The following is a 24659-nucleotide window of genomic DNA, read 5'->3' on the forward strand; positions in this document are numbered from 1 at the left end:
GTGGATGAGGGAAGCGCACAGGACATTATATACATGGATTTGTGCAAAGCAGGTGACACTGTCCTGCAGGACAGCCTCTTCTGTAAGGTGGAGAGATGTGGATTTAACGGATGGACCTTTCACAGATAAAATTTGGCTTGATGGTAGCACTCAAGAGTTGTGGTGAGCAGCTCAATATCCAACAGAGAGCAGTGAGGAGTGATGCTCCTCAGGGGGTGGTACCCAAATGGAAATTTTTAACATCTTTACCGGTGTTAGGACTGAGAGCACCCTCTGCAAGGTTGCTGCTGACACCAACCTGTGTGGTGCAGTTGACAAGCTGGAGTGTAGGGAAGCCATCCAGAGGGTCCCTTTAAATGGGGGTTTGGGCAAACCTCAGGAAGTTCTACGAGGCCAAGTGCAAGGTCCTGCCTGGATCCTGGATCGGGGCAATCCCCACATAAGTACAGCCTGGGTGGAGAAGGGATCAAGACTAGGCCTGGGGAGAAAGGCTTCAGCATGTTTGTGGACCAAAAAGATCGACATGAGCTGTCAATGTACACTTGCAGCCCAGAGGCCAACTCTGAGCAACCTTACCCATTCCCTGATTCTGTGATCATTAAGGTGCCTTCCAACCATAATTTTACCAGAGCACACCATAAGGAAGACTTTAAAAATGACAATTTGACAGTATGCAAAAGGCACACAACAACTCCAGAAGAAAGGGAAGTCTTCCTCCAAGCAGCAAGAAACATATACAAGTCAGCTGCTAGCACTGACTAAAGATATACATAAAGATATACCATATATACAGCCACACTGTTCTACAGGGAAGATTACCCAAATATTTTAGAGGACAGTTCACCTGCACTTCAGATAAACACTTGAAAGAGACATTTTAATTATACACTTGACTGCAACTATGTGACTGCAACCACATTACATAACGTCAACATAAACATGTCTGATGTCAAGCAGTCAAGAAGCCAGAGATAACCTACACAACTGTAATTGGAAAAAATCTACAAACAATGCAAGTGCTTATCACAGGTTGCTTGAGATACACACTAAGTACATTGAGACCGAGAATTGCCTCTACTCTTTCATTTTACATTTTTGTATCTTAAAAATAATTGCTAGCATAATCACTAAAAAAAAGCTAACACACATTTGGCAGAAGTTTTAAACTGAAATAGTTTCATATACAAAATACAGTAAAAATAAGACAACAAAATTAACAATACGCAGACTTCACTAAGTGCATTTGTTTCCTTGCAAGTAAACACAGTATGAACATACAGTAACTATACAGGCAGATTTCTCCAAACACAGAGGAGGGAAAAGAAAATCTAAGTAAGAATTCTAGGTAAGAATCCTTACAGGGATTTGACACATGCCAGGGTGTTTCACATGATCCACAGCAGAGATCACACAAACCCACCACACTTTCAGGACACACAGGGCTTTCTGTGAATTCTCAGGTCATTGCATGGTTTACACTCACTAAGTCTTCTATGGGACAGTCAGACCTTGGGTATTCCAAATTCACTGAGCACATGCCATACTATTTCCACATGGCACCTCTGTCTGGGAAATGTTGCAACTTCATTCAATAAATTCTTTCCTTTCTCCAGCAACAGAGCTGAATCTCATCAGCAGTGAGAGAAGTATCTCAAATGCCTATTCATCTTCTACTTCCTTTAAATCATTATGGAAATTATGTATTTCCTAGGGAAAACATCAGTGGAAATAACACAAGATCAACACATTCCTTCTGTAACTCCTTTGAAAATTAAGACGTGAAGTGCTTTGGTTACAAGCCTGTCCTCTATCTAAAGTTCCATCTTATTTTTTATTCTATGACAATGCATTCAGTAGTCTTTAATCATTAGCTAAGAAGTTCTCAAATGCTCTACACAGTTTGTGGTATTAAACCCATCTTCCTTATCTGGATGCATGACTGATTACATAACAGAGTTAACATTTCTTAAAAACCCCAGTTCATTTAAAATAATTCATACTGACTCCCTTTCACTAAAGTTATATTTTACTAGCATTTTCTCTGATATGGTTCAAAAGTAACTATAACTAAGCTACAAACTAATATTACATACAGTGACTTGAAGTTTTCAGGGTGGAGACCAATAAATGTAAAGTCAATAAAGGATTAAACTGTAAACATCAAAAGTCTCCCTTGAGTTTGGCAAATGTTGATGTGCACAGTAACAAGGCACATTGCATTTCTTAAATTCAAGTTAACAACTTGATACTTCCACAACACAGGCAGAGGAAAACATTCAGTGCTGAGAAAAACTCACTTCCCGGAAACAAAAAATTAACACTTTGTTACCAAGTGCACACCAGTAAAAGGCACCATGAGAGTGTAACTATGACAAAAAACACCACACCTGTAATAACTTTTCTAGAACATAGACAACAGTGTTGTGAATACATGAAATGTTTACATTTGTATGTTTGGATGAAGATCTATGACTCTTGGTCAGTATGGTAAAAACCTGTCAGTTTCTCTGGTTATCCTGAAGCTGAAAATCTCTATAGTACCTCACGTACACTGAGTCCCTATCCAACTCAAAGGGAATGGATTTCATTACCACCAGGCTTTTGTTTAATTTAGGAGAATGTGTAGGTTTGGAGGGAAAGCAAACCAAAAAACCCACCCAATCAAAAACACCACAAACAAACAAACGCCCCATCATTCATACAAACAAAGCCCACATGTTTTCCAGGACTGCTTAAAAACATTGCAGAAAAAGATAAATATATTTTCACGTCAACCTTTGGAAAAGGTTTTCTTCTTTCTTTGCTCAGGCCACAAGAGATTCCAGTCTGAGAAAACAAAACTGAGTTAGTTTTTATTTTCCTTTTTTATTTATTTAAGAATAAGTTAAATTTTCCTTATAATGACAACTAGAAGAAAAAGTGAATGCATACCCGCTTCTGAATGTGTTTGGTTCAATTCTCAGAAATACTCTTAAAATGGTTTTTGATTCGATTTATAGCAATTCTCCTAATTTAACACCAGATAACCTTACATAAAGATGAATCTGGGCACAGTATTCCAGTTGCAGTATGCTACTTGAACAAGTGCTTTTCTTTTTGTCCTTTCCCTTTCCCAAAATGGCCTCTCTCTTTATTACTTTTTTTCCCCCACTCTAAAGTTGCAGAATTATTCAAACCACTGAACCATCTACAACACCACTTTAATAAATCAGTCTGAAAGATACAGCCTATGCAGCTCAAATCTTATAATCTTATTTCCTCTGTTTCTGATCACGTTTTTTTCTTGTATTTATGATTTTTGTATTCCTCACAACTTCTAAGTCTTCAAGTGCTGAAGGCCTAAGCCAGCATATGATCTTAACAGCTGATTTAAGAGCTATTTTATAAAATACACATTCTCAAGTCATATAGCACTGCCTTATGTATTTACTTGAGAACTCAGTTTCCAAAACTTGTCAGTGCCACTACAGTACCCCAACTCATCATATGTGAGCTATAACGGCAACAAAGAATTTCAAGAAACACAAAATACAAATAATAATATCCCCTTCAAATTAAACTTGCATGAATTTGTATTAAAAAGTTGCATAAAGATTATTTTCTTTGTCTTTTTAGAATTAAAAAATCTTTGGTAACATGGTAATTCCATACAATTAAAGTGCACTTTGCAGTACACTTTTGTGTTCTCACTTTCGTGTTCTCCACACTGGAGAAGTGGTTTTACTGTGGGCAGCTAATGCAGAAAGGGCAATAATTCATTCTATTTGTCTTCAGAAAACAAAGATTGTATTTTACAATATCCTCCCACTGTTCTTGTGGGGGAGTCAGCCTAGAAGTCAAACAATGGCATATATTTTCAAGTTGATCCTCATTTCTTGTCAACTACATCATCATTTAAATGCTAAAGATCCATTTTAACTGAAGAAAAAATAATCCCCCATTGACAAGTCTCAAGGTTTTCATGTCACCAGTTCTAAGCAAGACAAGCAAAACACACAAACTCAAAGGAATCAAATTTTGTTGTCTTCAGAACACTTCTTAACAGACTAAAATGTGTTTGAATTTATGCCAGAAATCGGTATGCATCATTTAATCTTCGGATTTGTAAAGGAAGTGTCTTTACAGTTATCTCAGGATGAAACTTCTGAAGGAAGGCCTCTCATGGAAAACAGAGGAAAAGCCTCACTTTGCTCATTTTGTTTTACATGTCATGTACATTAGACCACCAATACAATTATACTCGCTACCAAAATTAAAAACAAGACAGCATCTGAAGTGCAAAACTTAGAGTAAGTAGATGCAAACACTGTTTATAAGGAAATGTAAACTTCTAAATTATATATAGTATTAAGTTTTATACATGTGAACTCACATCTATATTATTTATATACAAAACCACCATATAAAGATATTGAGTGTCTATACATATATACACCCATAAATGTATCTATACACACACACACACACACACTGTGTTAACATCCTACTCAGGCCTACTTATGCTCCATTCTGCACACTTTGAGAGGTTTATTTCAATTTAACATATATTTTGAGCAGGAGTAAATGAAATGGGTGCATAAACCTATGCAGAGTAAGGGTCATAATCATCTGAAATCAGGGATGCCCACATCACCATAGAAGAGGCTCCCTATAAGCAGATCATCTGACTCTGATACTGAAGAAAAGTCAGCACAGTCCTAAAAATAAAGCTGTGTGCAAGAGGACTGCTTAAATATTGAACAGCACACTACAGACACAGTGTTGATTTTAGCAGTCTAAGATGACAATCATCGAGAAAAACAAAACCACAATTTCTCATCCTTATATACTGCTTCAACTGTCCAGACCAAATGGGAAGTTTCGAAGGAAATTGTTACCTGGTTGACCACTACTCTACAGACCCAGAGAAACTTCCAAAATAACATGAGATTTCAACATAAAATTCTTCACAGTGTAGTCTCCTGCTTGATTGTGATAAGCAAACACATCTTCGTTATAAAATCAAGAGTAGACACCATTTCAAACCATTTCAGGAAAAGATAAAATCAAGAACCTACAACACACAAACAGTTATAACAGTTTCAGATATCACATTGTTTTAAGTCTCTGCGAGTATGCCAAGTAACTCTGAATGCCCAAACAATCCCATCAGGATTAGTGAAACAATAAAATCATGTAGATAGTGTATACACACTTGCAGTCTTAAACTGAAAACGGAGACTCTAACGACTAAATAACATATGAATTGCTCTGCAGGGTGGAGGAGGCAGAGGCCACAACTTAACAAGAAAAGAAAATAAAAACAAACAAACCAAAGCCTATCTTTCTTCCAGTTTTCCCTTTCTTTGAGCCACTTCCCTCTCGACAGCCTTGGGAAAGCAGATTATTTCAGCTACGAGAAACTGTGAGTAGAAGAAAGTTCCTCATTCAAGTGTGCCCTGCAGAGAAGCAGCTACATGATGCTCTCTTTTATGCAATTAAGAAACTGCAACAAACTAGTGCTCAAAATTTTTATGTCAGTACTCACTCAAGTAAGTCTGACTGTTTGAGCACAGGCCAGCACATTTAGTTTTCTTTACACAATGGTACATTGTTAGGAAATGAGGTTTAAAATCAAACTTACACTAAACCCATTAATTAATAAACTACTCAAGAACAGTAAAAAGAAACAAGGAATACAACAATCTTAGCTTTTCCATTATTGCTAGCACAACAACTTCTGAATGGTGAAATATGGAATTTATTTTGGCTGTTTCAGATATACATGTGACCAAGTGGCAAATGTTGGCCTAGCTTTAAAAACAAGCATGGTAACATGAAAGGGTACACTTTTCTCCAAAATTTAATTCTAAAAAGCAGGTAGCCATTTCTTAAACTATGAAGAATGCAAAATTAAGAAAAAAGGATGCATATTTTATACTTTTTTGAAAACACTTCATTAGTTGCTCTTCAACAAAAAATGAGTTCCACTGTTCAGTGAAGTTCAGGTTGATGATCTACGGAGAGATGTAAGGGAAAGGCTAAACTTAAAGAACAAAAAAAAAAAAAAAAAAAAAAACAATCCCTGTCTGAATTTTTTTAGCAAGGTAAAAACAAAGAGGGAAGAGGAAGAATTTTTTTTCCATTATAATCATCCTGAATATTTAGGCTGGCTTTTTTCCTCCTTTGCAATCACTGTGATACTTTTACCTATAGGCCTTTCACACAACAAACACGTATAAAGTCAAACTTTATAATACAACACCGTTGTCAAAACAGAGAAATCAGAGAAGACAAAGGCAGCGGCTGCTCAAGCAGAAGCCCGGTGGATTTCAGCGCACAGTTTCACCGAAGCGCAGGTGAAGCGCGCCTGACCACGGTGCCGCTCCGGACGGGTTGCGGTGAGTGCCGCCCCCGCGGGCAGCGGGGCTCCCCACCCGCCGGCCCAGTGACCCACAGCCGCCAGCCAGGGCTGACTCAGTCCCCTCCCGCGCCGCGGCCACCTGCCAGCTCCGGGGCTGGCCCCGGCGCCGCCCGCACCGCGCAGCCCTGTCCAGCGCCCGCCCCCAGCGCCGGCACCGTCCGGCGGCACCGCGGGGCCCCAGCCCCGGCCGGCGGCTCTGCCGGGCTGCTCGGCACAAGGAAAGGCTGCGGGCCGCTTTGAATCCTGGGCTGTCGGGGTTGGTTTTTCCTTGTTACTATTTGCTTTTTTTTTTTTTTTTTTTTTTTTTTTTAAAGTGGAAACTTTCATTTCCCAGGAGAGGCCGGGACAGCGTGAAGTGCCCCGGGGCGCCGCGCTGCCACCACAGATGACAGCTTTCTGCCCCCCTCGCCCCTCCTTCCGCAGCATTAAAAAGCAGCGGATAGATCCGGCCGGAGTTTGTTTTTAATAACGGCTTTTAGTTTGCACAGCCACTTACATCCCCTGGCAGCGAAATAAAAGTCAAGCTCGCATGCGAGCATCCCGCACAGAACCTCCTCCGCACCGGGGTCGTGGGGAGCACGGCAGAGAGACAAGTGGGCCGCCGGGGGGAAGGAAGTGATGCCGGCGGCAGGGAAGTTGGGATGGGTTTCGTTTATCCCGGAGCAGAGCCGCAGGGAAAGGAAAGTTCACAGCCAACAACAGCGCCCGCGGGCAGCGGGTCCGAGATGGCGGGGAGGGGGCTTGCTTTGAGGCCTTCTTCTTACCTTCTGGTCTACGATGGAGCAAGCCATTTCCCGGACGTGGGCGAGGCTGAAGTCCCCCGAGGAGTCCTGCAGCAGCAGCACCGGCTCCCGGCTCAGCCCGATCTGGAGGTGGAAGGCGACGCCGCCGCCGGCAGCAGCGCCCAGCGGCGGCAGCGGGCTGGGCGGCCGGATCAGCGGAGGGGCACTCATCGGAAACTTCCCGCCGAAGCCGCCGCCGGAGCCGAGGAGTCACGGACGGAGGGGCAGAGTCGGGCGCCTCCTCGAAAAGTTTGCGGCCGCCCCGGAGGCGCCGGGCGACTTTCCCCGCGAAGTTTCAGGAAAGTCCCGCCGAGCTCCTCCCGGGTGAAAATGGCGGGGGGGGGGGGGGCGGGGGGAGAGGACCGGGGAGGATGCAGACAGGAAAAGGCGGCGAAAAGACGCGCGGGGGGAGCACAGCCCAGCGCCGCCGAGGTGGTGCCGCCGCTCGGGCTGCTGGCGCCGTGCGCGGCGCGGGGGCGGGACGGGCCGCGCCCTCCGCCGGGACGGGCCCGCGCCCAGCTGGGCCGGGCCGGGCCGGGCCGCTCCGCTCCGCCGCCAAACGGCGGCCGTGCTCTGCCAGGCGGCCCGCGCAGGAGCGAGCGCAGCGGCGCCGGCTGGTTCCCCTGCGGCGGAGCGCGGCTGAGCCGGCTCTGGTCTCCCACCTGGGCAGGCAGTGCTGGCGGGGCTGAGAGCCTCCTCTTCCCCCGCGATCCCCGTTGGGCAGTACCTCAAGAGGCAGGTGGAGGCAGAGCCCGGGGAGAGTCGGAGGTTTCCCTTGCTGGCAGGCAGCACGGTGCCCTTTCCCTGGCAGGGCGGCAGCTGCCCCCGAGGACGGAAAGCGGTGCCAGGGAAGCAGGAGCTCCCATCTGACTCTGGCTCTTCTGCCCGGCCTCCGCCGGCCGCTCCGGTCAGCATCGTGCCGCTGCTTCCAGTGGTCCCCCGCGTTTTGGGAGGAAGCAAGGGACCGGTTGCACCCATCTCTTTTCTAAACCAGCTTCCAGCTTTAGTGTGTGTTAAGGAAGAGCACCCTGCCACCCAAAACCAGGATGAGTTACTCTTCCCAGCTTTTGGGATCGGTGCAAGCCCCACCCGTTTGCACAAGCAACGTTCGTAGCAGGGCAATATTTAGTCTTATAAACCTCCTCTTGAAGATGTGCAAAGGCAGTGGAAATGGGAGCTGCAAATGTTTGAAACACCAAACAAAAGACTCTAGGGGTACCTGTCGGTTTGAACTACTACAGGTAGTGTGAAAATAATACATGTACGTTTGAAAATTCAGCAGTTGATCTGATTTACAACTTGTTTAATTGCAAATTGCTTGTTTTTCTTTTTTTTTGACCAAAATTTACGCTTGCAGCATTGTTTCATTTTGATCCTGTTAGTGGGACCCATTTTACTGTTGTCATCTTATTTCTGGCCTGGGATGTACTGCAAGCTTCCCATGACCCCATCGCCTAGCCAGCTTTTTTATACAGTAGTCAATGTGGGAGAAGCACACTAGAAGATCCTGCAGCCCTGCATCATCAGTGAATCTGAGGTTCAGTGTGGACCCCCTTACTTCCTAAACTCCCAATGAGAGCATAGACATGGCTAGTTCGAATCTTAGACATAGTCAACGACTCATCTCTTAAAGGATATAAAATAATACCTAAAGCACTCAATGGGAGAGTTTCCCTTACACCTTTGTGTCTTCTAGGCAGGCTTCATTTGAACTCGATTTTCTTTTGTCTATTTCATCCATATTGTAAGTAACATAGTGAACCTTGCCATCAGACTTAAAGTTGTGCTTTTACAAATTCATATCAAACCTACTTTTGCTGCTGTATTTGATGGCAATTCTTTGAACAACCTAAACCACTCATTCATGGCACGGCTCTTTTGCAGTTCTCAGATAATCAGAGGTAGCAGTATCAATATTGAGAATTACATGTCCTTGGTTTTCTCATGTATGTGAAATCAAGTGATAGAGCTCATGTGTCATGACTTGCCTGCAGCTCCACCTCATCTCTACAGATAAAACTTTTTCTTTTCAAAAATAAAGGTTACAGTATTTTTTAAAAGCTGTAGGTTGCTGAGTTGTTTGTTTAGTGGGTCAGCTGTGTTGAATACACCTTTGTAAACAGAATAGATGAGGGCAGGATTTCTCCAGCACTGTGTCAGCCAGTCATATACAAATGCCATTTATAAAAGGATTCAGTGGAACCACATGATTTGATCCTGAGTACAACCTGGCCTGTTGTACTTACTGAAATGTCATCTATTTCATGATCCTTCCAGATCAGGGAATTGTTGGGCTGATGCCAGGGAAGGCAAAAAATCATTCACAGCAGTATCTGACCTCATACAGAGTGCATGCCTGGTTGCTAATCTGTGCATGCACAGGTGCAAAACAGACTGGAAGCTTAGGTTTTACTGCACCTGTACAAATCAATTCAGCAGTGCAGTTCAAGCTTGCAGGGGGAAAATGAATTTGCCAGACATGGCTACACAGTTTATGTGACTGGCTATGTAAAGGAACAGGGCAGTCAGCAGAGGATGTCACTGTAACATCACATTATGAAAGCACCTCCGAGCTGCCCTCAAGGTACAGTGGCTGTAATATTACTTCTAATTGCTCTACATTGCCAGACTATGACGGGTGAAGAGTGGTCTTTGTATGTTCTCATGCACTCTATAGTTGGCCCTCCACTTTGATGTGTTTCTGAACCTGTGATCTTCTCTTCTTTCAGCTTTCTGCATTGCATAGATGGCATTCTGTTCTATTCATCAGGAGTGAGTAAGATCCCCTTCACAAAGTTTTTATTTCTTTCTGTTTTTCTCTATCTGTGATATAACTGGTCCTTTTTTGATCAGTCCTTTTATCTTTCACCTTTCCAACAGAAGCAATTTTATGGCACATATGTTTGAATTTCTAAAAATATCAAACAGCCAGCAAAGATTAATGCAAAATATGCCTAAACAATGGAGAATATTCTGTAAGTCAGTTTGTTTGACCTAGATGGTGGTAGTTTCTAGGTTAAAGTTGTTGATCTAAAATTTAGTTTCTGTATGTTTACAAAGAGAGTAGAACACAGGTGATTACAATGAGATGTTTACTGCTGGTTTTCTGAGGCAGGTAGTAGAAAATCATATCTCATTCTATGATCAGTATTTTGAAAAATAGATTGCTTGGCAATATGCTCAATAGTATAGTGTATCTTGACAAGGAGAAAAGAATAGAAAAAAGAAAAAAAGGGGTAAAAAGAAGTAGTCACTGGCTAGAAAGCACAACTGAAAATAAAGTTTAAATTTTCACTGTGAAAACAAGTAGTCATTAGAATATATAGGCCATGAAAGTGACAGGCCACCTTTAATGATGTTTGCAAGTTTAGACTGAATGTTTACTCACAAGCTTTTTGGGCTCAGTACTGTGGTAACTTCTTTGGTTTTCCAAGGTCAGAGTGGAAGATATCTGCCTTTAGCTGTTTGTTATGTTCCTAATGGGATCCAGAAAAGACAGACAACATGAATTCAAGGATGTAAAGATAGTAATTTTTCTTTCTCCCTTGTAAGAAATGTATCTTTTCTCAGAAGGAAATCATCACCTGTCTAGGAAGAAAGTGATTTGGCATAAATCCTTTGTGCCTCAGGTCACTTTCACATGTGCACTTCTGCTGGATTCCATATGCAGTTCAAGGCAGAGCAGGAGCCTGTGGAAGAGTTTACTTGCCAAGCCACTACTGAAGATAACAATTTTTCATCCTTGAAAATTTATCTATTCAGCATGCAACAACAGATCAAATGTTTAAGTGGGCAAAGACACTTCATTGCTGAATCAGGCCAATACTCATTTTTGCAATTTGCCCCTAAAATTTTTCATTCATTCATTCATTCATCTTACACATTCCCAATCTACTGATACACCTCTATGCTACAGCAGAAACCTCAAATTTTATAAGGAGTAGATCTCATGTCTAGAGGTGAGTTACATGTTCTTTATATAGACTAAGATTTTAACATTGAATATGCAGCCAAATCTGTTTATATTGAGAATAAGTGAGCATATTCTGTTTCTACAGTTGAATACAGACTGTGTTATTTGCATTCTTACTAAGCAGCAAAATGTGCTTTATTAAAGACAGGTCTACAAAAGTGAAAACATTTTTTCTTTTTGCCGTTTTCAGATGCTGAAATGATGTTTTAAATAAACTGCATGCTCCTATAATTTCTCTCCTGAAACAAAAGCAAAGCATTGAAAACTAATTAACCAAGGAAAAAGGAAAAAAACTGACTGGTAAATACAATGGAACGAAATTTGGGAAGAACCGTGTAGATTGTGATGGAAAGTAAAAGGATACTGGGGTTGGGAATGCAAATGTCACTGAATCTGGGATTGGTATGGTGTTAGGGCTGAACTGGTAAGTAAAATGGAGCTGATATCTGAAATAGTGACAGCATACTTTCACAGATAAGCTCCTGGGTATTTATTTGGAGAGAAGCAGATGTTTGCTGTACAACTGGTTAGGGATTTTCTGATAAGCTACTTATGTCCATGAGAAAATGATAACATTTCAGGATTTAAATGGTTGTTGTGAATACAGTAAATTTTCCAGATTTTTGTTTGTTGCTTTGGTTCTATTGTTTTTTTTAAAAAGAATGTTTCCAATTGTTGAAAATGCTTCATCATTTCTAAAAGCAAATGATCCGTGATCTTCCGTGGCTTTCTAGTAAATGTTGTAGATAATTGGTACAAAATATTTAAAAACAGTAAGCCTCATAATTTAAAATTCAAGTTTAATAATCTGATACAACTCAATGTAGTGTTTTTTATAAATGGATCACAAAAATTTCTGATTTATTTCTTTTTGTATCTTGGAAATGGAAGTTAAACTATGTCCCAGTGATAGGCTTCCATAGTCAGCAAACAGTTTTGCCAGCCTGCACCAAACTGATAATGGATGTAAGAGGTAGATTAAATTAATATAGAATCCGAAATATTGCAGGATAAAGCATCTTTATGTCAAATATCTGCATACTCTGTTTTTTTGAGCAAAAAGTGTGCTGCTTTGAGAGGGAAAGAGTTTCTTTGGTTTTCTTTACTTTCTGTGTACCAAACTGATCTCACAATACTTGAAAAAATTTGGCATAGGGCAGGCTCTGTTTATCCCAAAGTATGAATTGAGGGTGTTTGTTATGGCTTGATGATAGAGTAAGTGATGCATTCAGATAAGCATGAGTATCTTGGCATTGTTTGTGCCTATTTGTACAAACTGTCCTCACTGGCTCTCTGGTTCTTAGGAGCACAGTGTGCCTGGAACAAGATGGTCACTGCTGCTTCAAACTGCTGAGGCACTTTTCCCATTCTGGGGAACTGAAGTGAGGTAGTCACTGTGCCTAAAGGAAGGCAAAGCACAGGTTTAATTCAGTAATTTCTTAATGCTACGTCTTAGGTGATTTCTGAACAGTGTATCCTGTGTGAAGGACACTTTTCTGTCACTTGCATACTACCATTTCACTGAACAGTCCTGAATGGTCTTACAATTCTACAGTGAAATCTCTGGGTCCAAGAGCTATATACTTTCTAATAACATGTATTTCCTCTTCAGAAATGATAGCATGATTTTCAATTTTTATGCTGGGCATAATTTGCAATAAGCAGCTAGTGTGTTTGCTGCATTTTGGTAATTTTCTTGAAACTATATTAATAACCCCATTAGTAAAAGATGTATGCAACTGAAAATCAATTATACAGAATTTTAGTTATTTTTTAATTATAATAGCAGATTTCTTCAAGCACTATTCTCTAATTAGTACATATGAACATCACAAATTTACAAACTTTGTTCTTTTACACATCAAGAGGGTATTGTACTGTTACTCAGAACTAATATTTTTGTGACTACTGTCCAGGTCTTCTTCTCATTATCTTTGAAGTTCTTCATCAGTTCAAAAGGGACATTTATCAGGTCCTGGGTATGAAAACACTGCCATGCAGAATCAGATATGTGTGCTGTAACTGATGCATGATTTTGACCTGTAGGAATAGGTGTCATTGTCCTGTTATTTCTGTGAGTGGATACAGCCTGAAGAAGGAGTATGTTAACAATCCATGAACATCTGTGTCCAAAGCTTATGGAGACAAAGTAGAGAACAAGCAGAGTGGCCAAGAGAAAGTAAGGATTTCAGAGTCTTGTTTGTCAGCTAAGCAATGTCTGATAGTACAGAAAGGACATAGGTTTACAAGCAGCTTTAAAACCGAGACTGCTAGATATACCTGAAATGTTTACTGAATATCAGCTCTGATATTTAAAAATGTGCTAACTGATCTTGTCCAGTTGATTAGTCTCTCTATGAGCAGTTTTAACATACCTTTATGTGGTTTGATATTTTATTTTATATTTATACATTTATTACAACAACCTTGTTGTCCAATATAATTTGAATAAATAAAACTATGGCTAACCTAAATTAAATAATGATTGTTGCATGAATAATAAGACCACACACAGGTCCAGGTAAAACAGGTTGAGACAAAGATGTAATACAGTCAATAAACTCTGCTCCTGTGTTTTAAGTGCAAGTTTCCTCACTTATGGTGATTTAATGAGTTGAGAGACTGTGTGTAGGAACAGAGAATCAATAGATTTCTTACCTAAATTATCATTGATCTTTTAATATTTATTGATGTTGGTTACTGCTGCTGCTTTGGTTTCACTGCATGATACTGAAAAGCCAGAGCTAAGAGTAACATTATAGGGAAACCTAGTATTTTACACAGGAGGAGAGAGGATGAAGGAATGGAATGATGCAGAGGATCACAAGGAAACTGCAGAAGAGGGGAAGATAAAAATGAAAAGAGAGAAGATTCACAGAAAAAAAATCATTGCAAGGAGTACTACAGTTGTACATCATGGTTTCTTGAAAATATTCAGATTTTAAAATTTCACCCTAAGAGTTGAGCAGACTCTGTTTTATTATAACTAAAACTATATTTTTCCTTCATTTGCTGTCACTGCCTTGCAATGTTAACTTTACCTTATCATAGCTTTTCAATTTGGAGTTCAAATTGAGAAACATTTTATTTCATTTTCATTTTCAACTAATAAAAGACTGATAAACGCACTAGGTACTGTATGAACGCTGAAAGTTGTTCCATTCAAGTCTTGTAAATAATAAAAGTTCACTCTTACACCAATTGCATCAGGTGTTTATTTAGGATAACCTCATAGAACTAAATACACTCAGAAAACAAAACCTCTGTTCTTGTATCTTACTCCAACATAAAAGCACCAACTAAATGTAAAAAAATACTTAGTTGGTGAACTTCTTCAAGTAATAAAAGGCCCTTTCATTTAAACCATAATTTAGGCTCAATCACAGGGAGAAAAATGTGTATCTTTTCCCTGTCATAATAGACAAACATCTCAACATGAAGCTCTACACAATGCTGCAGCATTGTCACCCAGGGTTAAATAAACAAGGAAATCATAAGATACAGTAGAAAGACATTTCAAACAGATTCCTAACTGTGTTTGATTATGCTTAAATTTAATGGATCTTGACACGATGAAGCATGTGAAGAGAGTCTTAAAAGTAACTTGATTAGAATAATGGTTTTTGGGGATACAAAAGAATGTAGCAGTGGGAAATTAGAAGTAAAGATAGACAAACAGAAGAATATAAAAAAAATACATAATTAATTTGATCTTGATCGTGGTTTTTAGTATCCAGAATAAAGGATTTTTTAGGAAAAAAAAATTTTAAAACTCCGTGTGCAAATCAAACATAGAAATAAGTCACATTCTTTTTGTTTTTCCCCTTTAAATTTCATAAAGAAAGTGGAAAAACTTGTATGTGAATGTCTTCCAAACATGGGTTCTATATGTTCATCCTGTGCCATGTGAATACACCACTGTTTCTTTTTTCCAGCAGTTTAGCAAAGCAGAGCAAGACTGTTATTTCCATATTGAGTGCAATGGAATGGAGTGTATTTTTAATTCATGATACTTTGTGAAAACAAAGGTATGCAGTCTTGATTGGAACATATTATATGGGTAAGAGTTATATTTTTGCAGTTAGCCAGCTACAGAGATGCAAATTAATTTACTTAAAGCTGAATCTCTTACCAATGATCTGTGCTTTACAGCTGAGAAAATTTCTCCTAAATTATGGACCCTATTGTTCTGTAATAGAGCAGGGAATTGAATTTAGGTATGACCTGTACCAAATTAACTCAATAACCGCTTGCTCCCCACCTGCTCCCCACCTGCCTCCTACCTAGAAAGAAAGAAAATGCTCTCCTCTGAGGAGGACACTGTGTATGTGTTGGGGCAAAACTTTAGTGCTGCTTTCCATTCAGGCTTGAGCACACAGCATTTGCAGAGAGCTCTTTACAAATATCTGAGTGCATGTGTTACAAGTCAGCATTTTATAATAAACCTGATTAAAGAAATTTGATTAAATAATAGTTTTAAACAATTTGTACCTTCCTTCTTTAAGACACTGAGATTTGAAAATCCTCACAGACTTAGCAAAGAGCAGGCATTTGTCTAAGACTTGGTTCATTAGGATTCTAGGTGGTCCTGTCTGGCTGGTCCTTATTAATTGCAGCAATGATGTTTGGGGTCAGGAGATCATGAAACAGCTGGTCTGTATTACTTTGACCTAATCTCAGGTGATGTGGTGTAGGAAATAGTTAATTATATTTTTTCAGTGACTCACATCTTTAATATTAGGGTGGTTGGTCTTTGTGCCCTGTAGACCCTTGATGCTGTTTGCCATCATAAGGTTCCTTCTCTGTATTCACCACAACAGCTAAATACATTCATAAATTATGTTTCATAATTTATGTTTCATAAATCCTCTACCAGCAACATGGTATCTCAAAGTAAGCAAATATAAAGCCTACAGGTACAAAGCTCTGCTGGAAACTCTAGAGACCTTGAAGGAAAAAGAGAGAAGCAAATTATCAGAAAACATTTTTTTCTCATTTCCATCAACCCAAATCCCCTTGCCTCATGGGTTTCAATTAAAGTTTAGAATACATTACCTTTTAAGGCATTTTGCAATAGACAACCTATAGAAAGCAGGAACTGAAAATATCAGCTATTAATATAAAGATTAGAAGTACATTTAATATATAGCACCTCGTTAAATTTAGTCGGTAGTTGGTAGATTCCAGAGGTACTTTCCAATGAAAAAAATATCTTTTTTTCTAAAATCCAAAATAATTCATTGTGGAATGCCATATATTATATTCATTACAAATATTTATGTTAATTCAAGAGGATATGGAAAGTGTGGGGAAGCTGGGAACTTGAATGTTATGTTTTCCACAGCACTTGTCACTTAGCTGCATTGTAGCCAGCAGCATGTCCTTGCAGCATTGATCTAATAACATTCAATGCCTCTGCAAAGGGGCTCAATGCCAATGGCTGTGAGAACCTCAATTTTATATTTCCTGAGTCTGGCATATTTAAATTTTCATCTAAAACACCAGATTAAATTAAATCTTTATGTTGAATATGTGGTAATAAACTGGATTAAGCTCTGAATTCTCTAGTTAACACTCACAAAGTGCTTCTTGTAATAATATCACTTGGATTATTTATCCTGTGTGCTGTTCATGAAGACGGATGTTCAACATTTCCGCCAGAGCTTTGTCAAAAGTTTGTTCTGCCTGGGATAAAGTTCAGCTGCTGTCACAGAAGTGTTTCATTGCAAAGGTCTGAGACCACTTCCCTTATTCCTTTCATGAATATAATAACAAATGTTTGGAGGGATAGGAATCACATGATGCTCACGATCATTATCCAACAGATTGTTATTTGCAGAAGAGAGACAGGGTTTTCTTACCATATTGAAAATGTAGTTTCAAGGTTTTAGCTGGGTCTATAGAATTATATTTTCTTTTTAAGTCTCAATACCTTGAAAGCTCTACATAAATTTAAGACAGGGATTTCAAAAATATTTCTGAAATTTATTTTCAACTTTAAATAAATTTGCATTGACATGCATACCTATTCAGTTATTTTTCCACAGTGCTGTGTATTTTTAATGACAAAAATATTTGCAGACAGTCAATAATCTTCAACAGTGTCAATCATATGTGCATGTAATAAAATTTACAATAAATTCATCCAGTTAGGGTTTATCTTAGGTATTCCACTTAAGCAAGAAGTGTGGATTGCAAATTCTAATGTCTGTTCTTGATAAACAGATGTTTAAAAAGTAGAAAAGTTTGAAAAGAACCATTAGGTGATCATGGCTAAGTAACAGATTGGATTTAACTGTAATCTGCTTAAAGACATTTCCACAGACAAAAATCTTTCTACAAAGGAAAAAATAATTTCATACTTCTTTGAGATCTTGTAAATATTCTGCACTTGAAAACTGTAGCTTTTATTTCAATGCGACTCTTTTCATATGAGATTATGTACATGTGTTTATGTACATGTACGTGTTTATGTACATTGTACATTTTTGATGCTAAAGATTTCAAGAGTTCTAAGCATTCTTTCTGGATGCAGTTGACCTTTCTAATTCAAATATACATATTGCAAAGAACAGCCTGCTCAGGGTAGCATTTTTCTGGCAGTTTGTTCTATAAATTCACCACTTCACTTGCAGTGAATTAAACTGTAGAGATACAGAATGAAATTAAGAACCACCATATTTCCTGATCAAGGGTTAGTACAGGGTACTTGGGTTGCTTTGCATCAAAAACCTCTATAATACTGGTATTGTTCTGCCTTGGAGGAAATGGTGGTTAGAAATAAGAAGAAATTATAATGAAGGCATATTAACTGTCTGTTTTGCAACACTCATTTTTACATGCAGTTCTTAACTAAATGAGCAGAGATATATTTAATTCTTTTTTACTACACCCTGACCAAATCAGACAATTGTGATCTGGCCCATTCTGAAGCATAATTTAAAAAACAGCATTGGAACATGTGGACTGAAAAATCATTGTAATAGAAATATTCAGCTATGTCACATTCCAGCCTGTGACACTTGAGACTCTATAACAGACACAGGAAAATTTGTTAGCGTGGCTCACAACAAGAATTGCCACAATTTAATGGCAGCTGGCAGTTATCCTGGAAAATTTGAAAATTTAGTAAGTTACAGTGAGGTGAAGACAAAATCATTAGGTCAGTTTATGTGCAAAACCTTCAGATTCCAGGTTTATGCAAGAGTACTATGACCTAAAGACAATTAACTGCACTTTAAGGTAAGAAGAGAAATAGTTTCGTTGACTTTATTATCCAAGCAAATGGTTCAAAATTAAGACTATCATTTTCTCTTTCATTTGCTCCAAGCCTTTTTAACACAATCACTTCCCTAAGTTAGAGGAGTGTTACTCAGTACTGGAGAGAGTTAAAGCAATGTGTGTTCCACAGCAAAATCCACGGTGATGTGATGATTAAGGCAAATAGGCTTGATAAACTCAAACAATAAGTGCATGGCCAGGATCATCTGTGGTAAGGGTTTGTGTGGCAAGGTTTTGGTAGTGAGGGGTCTTCAGGCATTGGGAAGCTCCTGGAGGAAGGGATGCCAGGTGGCTCCAGGACAGAGCCACCACTGGCCAAGGCTGAGCCCAGCAGTGACAGTGGAAGCACCTCTGTGAAAACATAATAGGAAGGGAGAGCAAAACCTGCATGCCACCAACAGAAGTCAGAAGAGAGGAGCGAGAATATTTGAGGAACAACTCTGCAGGCACCCAGATGAGTGAAGGAGAGGGAAAGGAGCCCCAGGTGCCAAAGCAGTGTGTCCCCTGCAGCCCATGGTGAAGACCGTGGTGAGTCAGGCTGTGCCTCTGCAGCCCGAGGGGTCCACAGTGAGTAGAAATCCACCTGTTGATCATGGAGGATGAACATCCACTCTGAAACAGGAGGATGTGGCCAAAGGAGGCACTAATTCCCCAAGTCAAGCCTGCTCTGCCTGTGATAGTAGCTGTCTCTCCCTGTCCTTATCGTGACCCACAAGTCTTCCTTTATATTCTCTCTTCTCTGTGCAGCTGAGGAGGGAAGTGATAGAGAAGCTTTGGTGGGCATCTGGTGTCCAGCTAGAGTCAGTTCATCACACCCTTCAAATGCCTCTTTTCCTCATTCAGCTGTCTTTTTTTTTTTCACATAAAAAAAACATTGAAACCTTTCAGGACTGAAAATATTCACCCTCATTTGTTGTTCATATATAAAATTCCCATCTTTGTAATATCAAGAAAATTATTATTTCTCTTTACTCCCTCTTAATAGCATCTCTGTTCTGGAAAAGTTTGACAGTGACTTCAGAAACAATTGAATTAATAAGATTCCAGATATCTAAGGCTGTGCACATGAAGTTAGTTTATATCTGATTTCTTGCTTCAGTGCTCCTACTCTGTTTCAGTGCTATTGAAAAGTTATCCAAAATCCTGTATCTGGTTGACACGAGAACTGAACAACTCTACATCCTTCCCCTTTAATTTTCTGAACTCATCAAATTAGAGATCAATTTGTCCATTAGTTCAGATGAATTCCATGTTTCTCAATGCACTTAGCAAAGGCTCCTGTAAGTGAATTATTTTAGGTGTCTTACACAGTCAGTGGTGAGAGAGGCACTCTCTGTTTTATGAACTAACTCAGCCTCTGGGGCTTCTTGTCTCTCTCCATTGTCTATCCAGGCACACTGAATAAACATGTTCTCCAGTCCTGTATTCTGCTATCATTGTTTGGGGAATTCCTGCCAGCACTCATACTTTTTTAAAAGAACTTTAGTGTTTTCAAAATGGCTTTTTTAGTCTGGTCACACTCTTAGTTTCAGAGAGAGCTAGCTGCTGTGTTTTAAATAATGATTTTGAAAATCCCAGTAAATGTCTACTTCAGAACCTTTTTGCCTTATAATTCAATGACCTAATTTCCTAAGACTGATGGCTACCACTTCCATGCATGTGTTTGTGATTAGATTTTTGGCCTAAACCTCTGGAGAACAGGAAACTTGGTTTTGACATCTACATGTAAACAAGAAGCCCTGGGCTGCCTTACAGCTCTGTCTGGGCAGAGCTTCTAGAGGTAGTGATACTCTCTGCTGCATTTGTCATAGAGCAGGGAGGAAAAATTATTAAGCCAAGCCCATTTCCACCAGACTTGTGTAGCAGCCTGGAACATTTCAGTTAGAGATCTTTGTTTGGAGGGGAAAAAATATCTTTATTATGCCCTCCTGACAGAACAGGTGACAAAAGACTGAACTGAATATTTCAGGGGAAAGGAGGCAGTAAAACTGTTGGTGCAGTTTTCCAGTAAAAGGACTCTAAGTGCTGACTGCCACAATTTGTGGGTTACTTAGGATTTGGCTTTTGCATCTGTTTTGGGGGTCTTGTGTTATTTGGGGGTTTTTTATCCCTAGATTGCTAGTAACATTGAACAGTATCCTATTTCAGTTTATTGAAACTACACAAACAAAGTAATTCCTGGGTTTTTTCATTGTTGGGTGGAGGGTTTTTTTTTTAAATTTTTAGAAATTTTAAAATCTCATAATATTTACTGAAAATTTACATGGCAGTGTATTCACACTGAAGTACACAGGATATTACATAAATTAATTTGGCTTCAGATATTGCTGTTCTCTTTTGCATTAGTCTTTATCATGTGTTACTGTGCATCTTCTGTGGGGCTTACTGCTTATGTGCTAGTGACATATTGAAGATTTACATTGCAGGAGAATTTTGCAATTTTCTGTGGTTTTGTGCCACTGTATGGTAAAATGAGAGAGAAGGAAAATTCGATGGAAATTCATTCCTCAGAAATAATTTTGCAGTTGATAATCAAACAAAGGCAAAGCATTCAGGGTATATTCACTGCTACCATGCTGCAAGAGCAGTGTAAAAAAAAAAAAAGTCATTGTTGTATAGTGTTATCCCTAAATATGCATTCAAAGCTTTAGTTCTAGGTCTGTTTGACATATTTAGAGCATGTGACAAGATCTTCAAAAATTTTCCACTTTCTCAACTAGCCTTCAACACTTGTGAAATAAACTGACTACAGAGTGCCATGTTAAAGCTCCATTCTCTCTTTTTTTAACAGTAATGTGTTCACAGGGAATAGATTCAAGTCTCTGGACTGAATCAGGCTGACAAAGTCTTGCAATATTATTAGGTAGTGAACATTGTTTTGGCCTACTTCCTGAAGTCTTTTGTTCTTTTTTCTCACCTTTTCTTTCTATATTTTCAGGGACAGATTATTTTTCCCAAGTGAAGTCAAGTGACCAAAAAAACCCAGAAGATGGCTGAGGATAATACTGCTACTTAGTTCTAATGAAAAATCATGTCCTTTCATCATCATTGAACATCTTTATTACCCAAAAAGAAAACTGTCCTTTTCACATTTGAGCGGTGTCCTTTTGTTATTTTGCTTAGCCTGTCTGTAACACATATATGCAGTAACCCATTTAAATAAAAACTGATTAGCCAGAATTTTTTATGATATGTGCAAACTCACTATTTTTTATTTAAAGAAGATCCACTTTTAAAAAGCTAGTATTGGTTTCACCTTCTTGTAGAAGTGGCCACCAAGGACTTAAGCAGTTGCAGCAGATGTGTAATTGGTACCTATATTATTTTATTGTATTCATAATTAGAGGAAACCTCTCAATGTTTTTTAAAAATTGTATCTGAGTGTGGATAAATTAAGTGATTATATTGCACATTGTGTCTATGTTTGTGAGGGGACAGCCAAATGTATCACCAAAAATGAAATGCTGCAGAATTTCAAGTTTGGAAGCAGCTTTTTGTTCTGATTGTTAACTGGGGCATGGCAGCCCAGACAAAGATTGTAACTCCTAACTACAAAGGAGAAAATTTTTGCATTCTTGGTAAATAAATAAGGTTGCGTTAAAGTTGTAATTGTCTTCACTAGAAATCACTCTCCTACTCAAATCAAAACAACTCTTGTGATCCAAGTTATGACCTCAGTGCAGTGGCCAAGGCAGGAAGTAGGCTGAGTGCAGGTGAAACACTGGGAAAGGTATGAGCAGTGGGGGTTTTTTAAAAGCTGTGTCTACCTTGTGCTTTCTGTGAACACATATTAGATGCAGAGCTGGTTATCATCAAGGTTTTCTACTTTCTACTAAGGTTACTTCTCTGTTATTTGTGTCATACAACTTGATTTAATTTATTTGCTTCACTGAAGTCTTTCATGTTTGTCACCTGCATAAGGATTTATTTTGTTTTATTTTGTAATTCAACCAAAACTAAATGCATGTTTTCCAAGAATGAAGTCAAGGAAAAAAAACTTTCCTGATCTTTTCCTTGAAAAACTTTGCAACTCACAGATTTATAAACAGAAGAGGAGATTTGATAGTATTTTATTAATAAAAAAAGTCTTCCCATTTCTTTTAAATAGGAAAATTGTTAAAGGAACAGGATTTTAGGGAATGTCACTTTATGCATTCTCATAGATGTTTCATAATTGTTGATGCCATCATTGCTTATGTCTCTCACTCCTCTTATCACTGACAAGATGGGGCTATTGCCATCTTCACCCTGGAACTGAGCAGGCAAGATTTAGAGTACATGACAACAGCCAGGTTTCCTTTCATGAGCTTCTTCATTTAGAAAGTCAATATTGGGCTCTGGACTGAAGAGCATAACAGGTATTGATGTGTTCAGGATCATCTTTTACTGGTTTATTTCATCATATTGTGCCATGCCTTGTTTTGTGATTTTCAGGCAACAGAAATAAGGAAGGCATCTCATTCAAGTCTGGTATCTTAAAACTGAAGTGAAAGGACTCAGAGCTCCTGAGTCCAGAAGAAACAGGAGAGGCAGGAGAAAGGACACAGGTGTCTAAACTGTGGAATGTTGAAGATGGGCAATGAATTGCTGAAATAAAAACAAAGTCAAAATCAAAGTCAAAATTGATTGCGTAGGAATATTGAAACAAGATACCAGTACATTGTTTTCAGCGAAGGTTGGAGGAGGGATAAGAATTACAGGAGATGATTTGGCCTGACATGGAATGTGGGGGAAGAAGTGAAATAGTCTAGCAGATAGTTGGACAGAAGAAGCCAGGGAGAAGGTTGGAGGGAAAGAAAACGGAAAGGAAAAACAATGAATGTCAATATTGGTTAGAGGACAGAAGAGTTTAATAAGTACAAAGATAAACTGTCTGAAATTTCATGAAAGGTGCTGGAGGACATGAGGTCCAAGACAGGAAATAGGCAGCATAATTAATATCCACATGGTGAGTCTGTGATGAGAAACCAAGGGCAGTAAACATGCTGCTATTATTTCTCTACTCCTTCTTTTAGTGCTGTGTGACCAAACAGTGGACAACTACAGAAAATGACTAAAAATTAGGTGCTGTTCTCTTTGTGCAGAAGATGGAGTGAGGCATGGAATAGGAAGAACACAGGATATGGTTTCATTATGATAATGGGGAAACCTGCCTGAAAATTTCTGTTTAGGTGATGATTTTTAGGGCAGTTTGTGTGTTATTTTAGTCTTTTCCTTTAAACCATCCATCTCATAAATTCTCACTAGGTGTAAAATTATCTTGGTTTGCATTCAACTAGCACTCATGACTGAAAAAATTAATAAAATATCATTTTGACATATTTGTGCTGTTATAATGCATGTACCACCACTACCAAAAACCATCAGACAACTCAAGGTACATTTCCAAATACTTTAGACATTAATTTCAAAGCACTTCTGTTTCCCCCTTTCTAAAACAGAGATGCTATCAGAAAGCCAACTAACCAAAACTTGGTCAAGAAAAAGTGGCATTGATGGCACAATGAAGTGGAATAGCACACTGAAAAGCACTTGCAGTGTGAAGCTGTAGCAATGTGCAATGAACAAGGCATGGAGTCATACACTGAACAATGGAAAGAAAATTAAAGGTTTTCTCCCTAACCTGTAACTGAATATTAGCTGTCCTGTGCTCTGAGAGAGGAGGAACACCTCTGCTTCAGGCACAATTTTATAACTTGATCTTGCAGTAAAAAAAGTCATCTTTTCATGTGTAGTTTATGCTTGGCTGTCATAACATGGTTCTTAGTTTTGCAGTGACACATAACAGAAAATTGAAAGTGCTCTTATGGAAAACGATACAACCATTGCTTTAGAAAGAGGCAGATTTATGAAAAATAAAAACAAAGGTTTTGAAGTTCCTTTTTTAGATTACCATTTGTGGCTTTTATTTTATTGTGAATATTATTCTGAGCATTCCAGTTCTCCATGCATGTTGTCCAGTGTGTTCTTTCTATTTTTATTAATTTATAATTTGTTTTCAGTACTTAATGTGTTTGTATTAAACATTTCTTTTCATCTTGGCATATCTTCCATAATGATATTAAATGTAAAAATACATGCATACGGAAAGGGTTGTATCATAAGTAAAATTTCCCAGATAATAGCATATTATTGTTTAAAAAGTTAGAGTTTTATGACTTTTAAAAAGTTTGAAGTACTATACCTGCCATCTACTGGAAGTACAAGGACAATGCATTTA

General features: G+C 38.9%; 1 protein-coding gene across 2 annotated transcripts in view; it reads right to left on the bottom strand.

The window, feature by feature from the left end:
• PRKD1 (protein kinase D1) overlaps nucleotides 1–7514 on the bottom strand; it is a 115298-nt gene extending 107784 nt beyond the window's left edge. For both annotated transcript variants that reach the window (XM_009101942.4, XM_018907467.3), the window contains exon 1: nucleotides 7168–7514. In XM_009101942.4, the coding sequence (XP_009100190.2) occupies nucleotides 7168–7356 (189 nt within the window). In that variant the 5' untranslated portion in view covers nucleotides 7357–7514. The remainder of the gene's footprint in view (nucleotides 1–7167) is intronic.
• Nucleotides 7515–24659: the final 17145 nt, after the last annotated feature.

This window comes from Serinus canaria, chromosome 5 (assembly GCF_022539315.1).
Source record: "Serinus canaria isolate serCan28SL12 chromosome 5, serCan2020, whole genome shotgun sequence".
Taxonomy (NCBI): Eukaryota; Metazoa; Chordata; class Aves; order Passeriformes; family Fringillidae; genus Serinus; species Serinus canaria.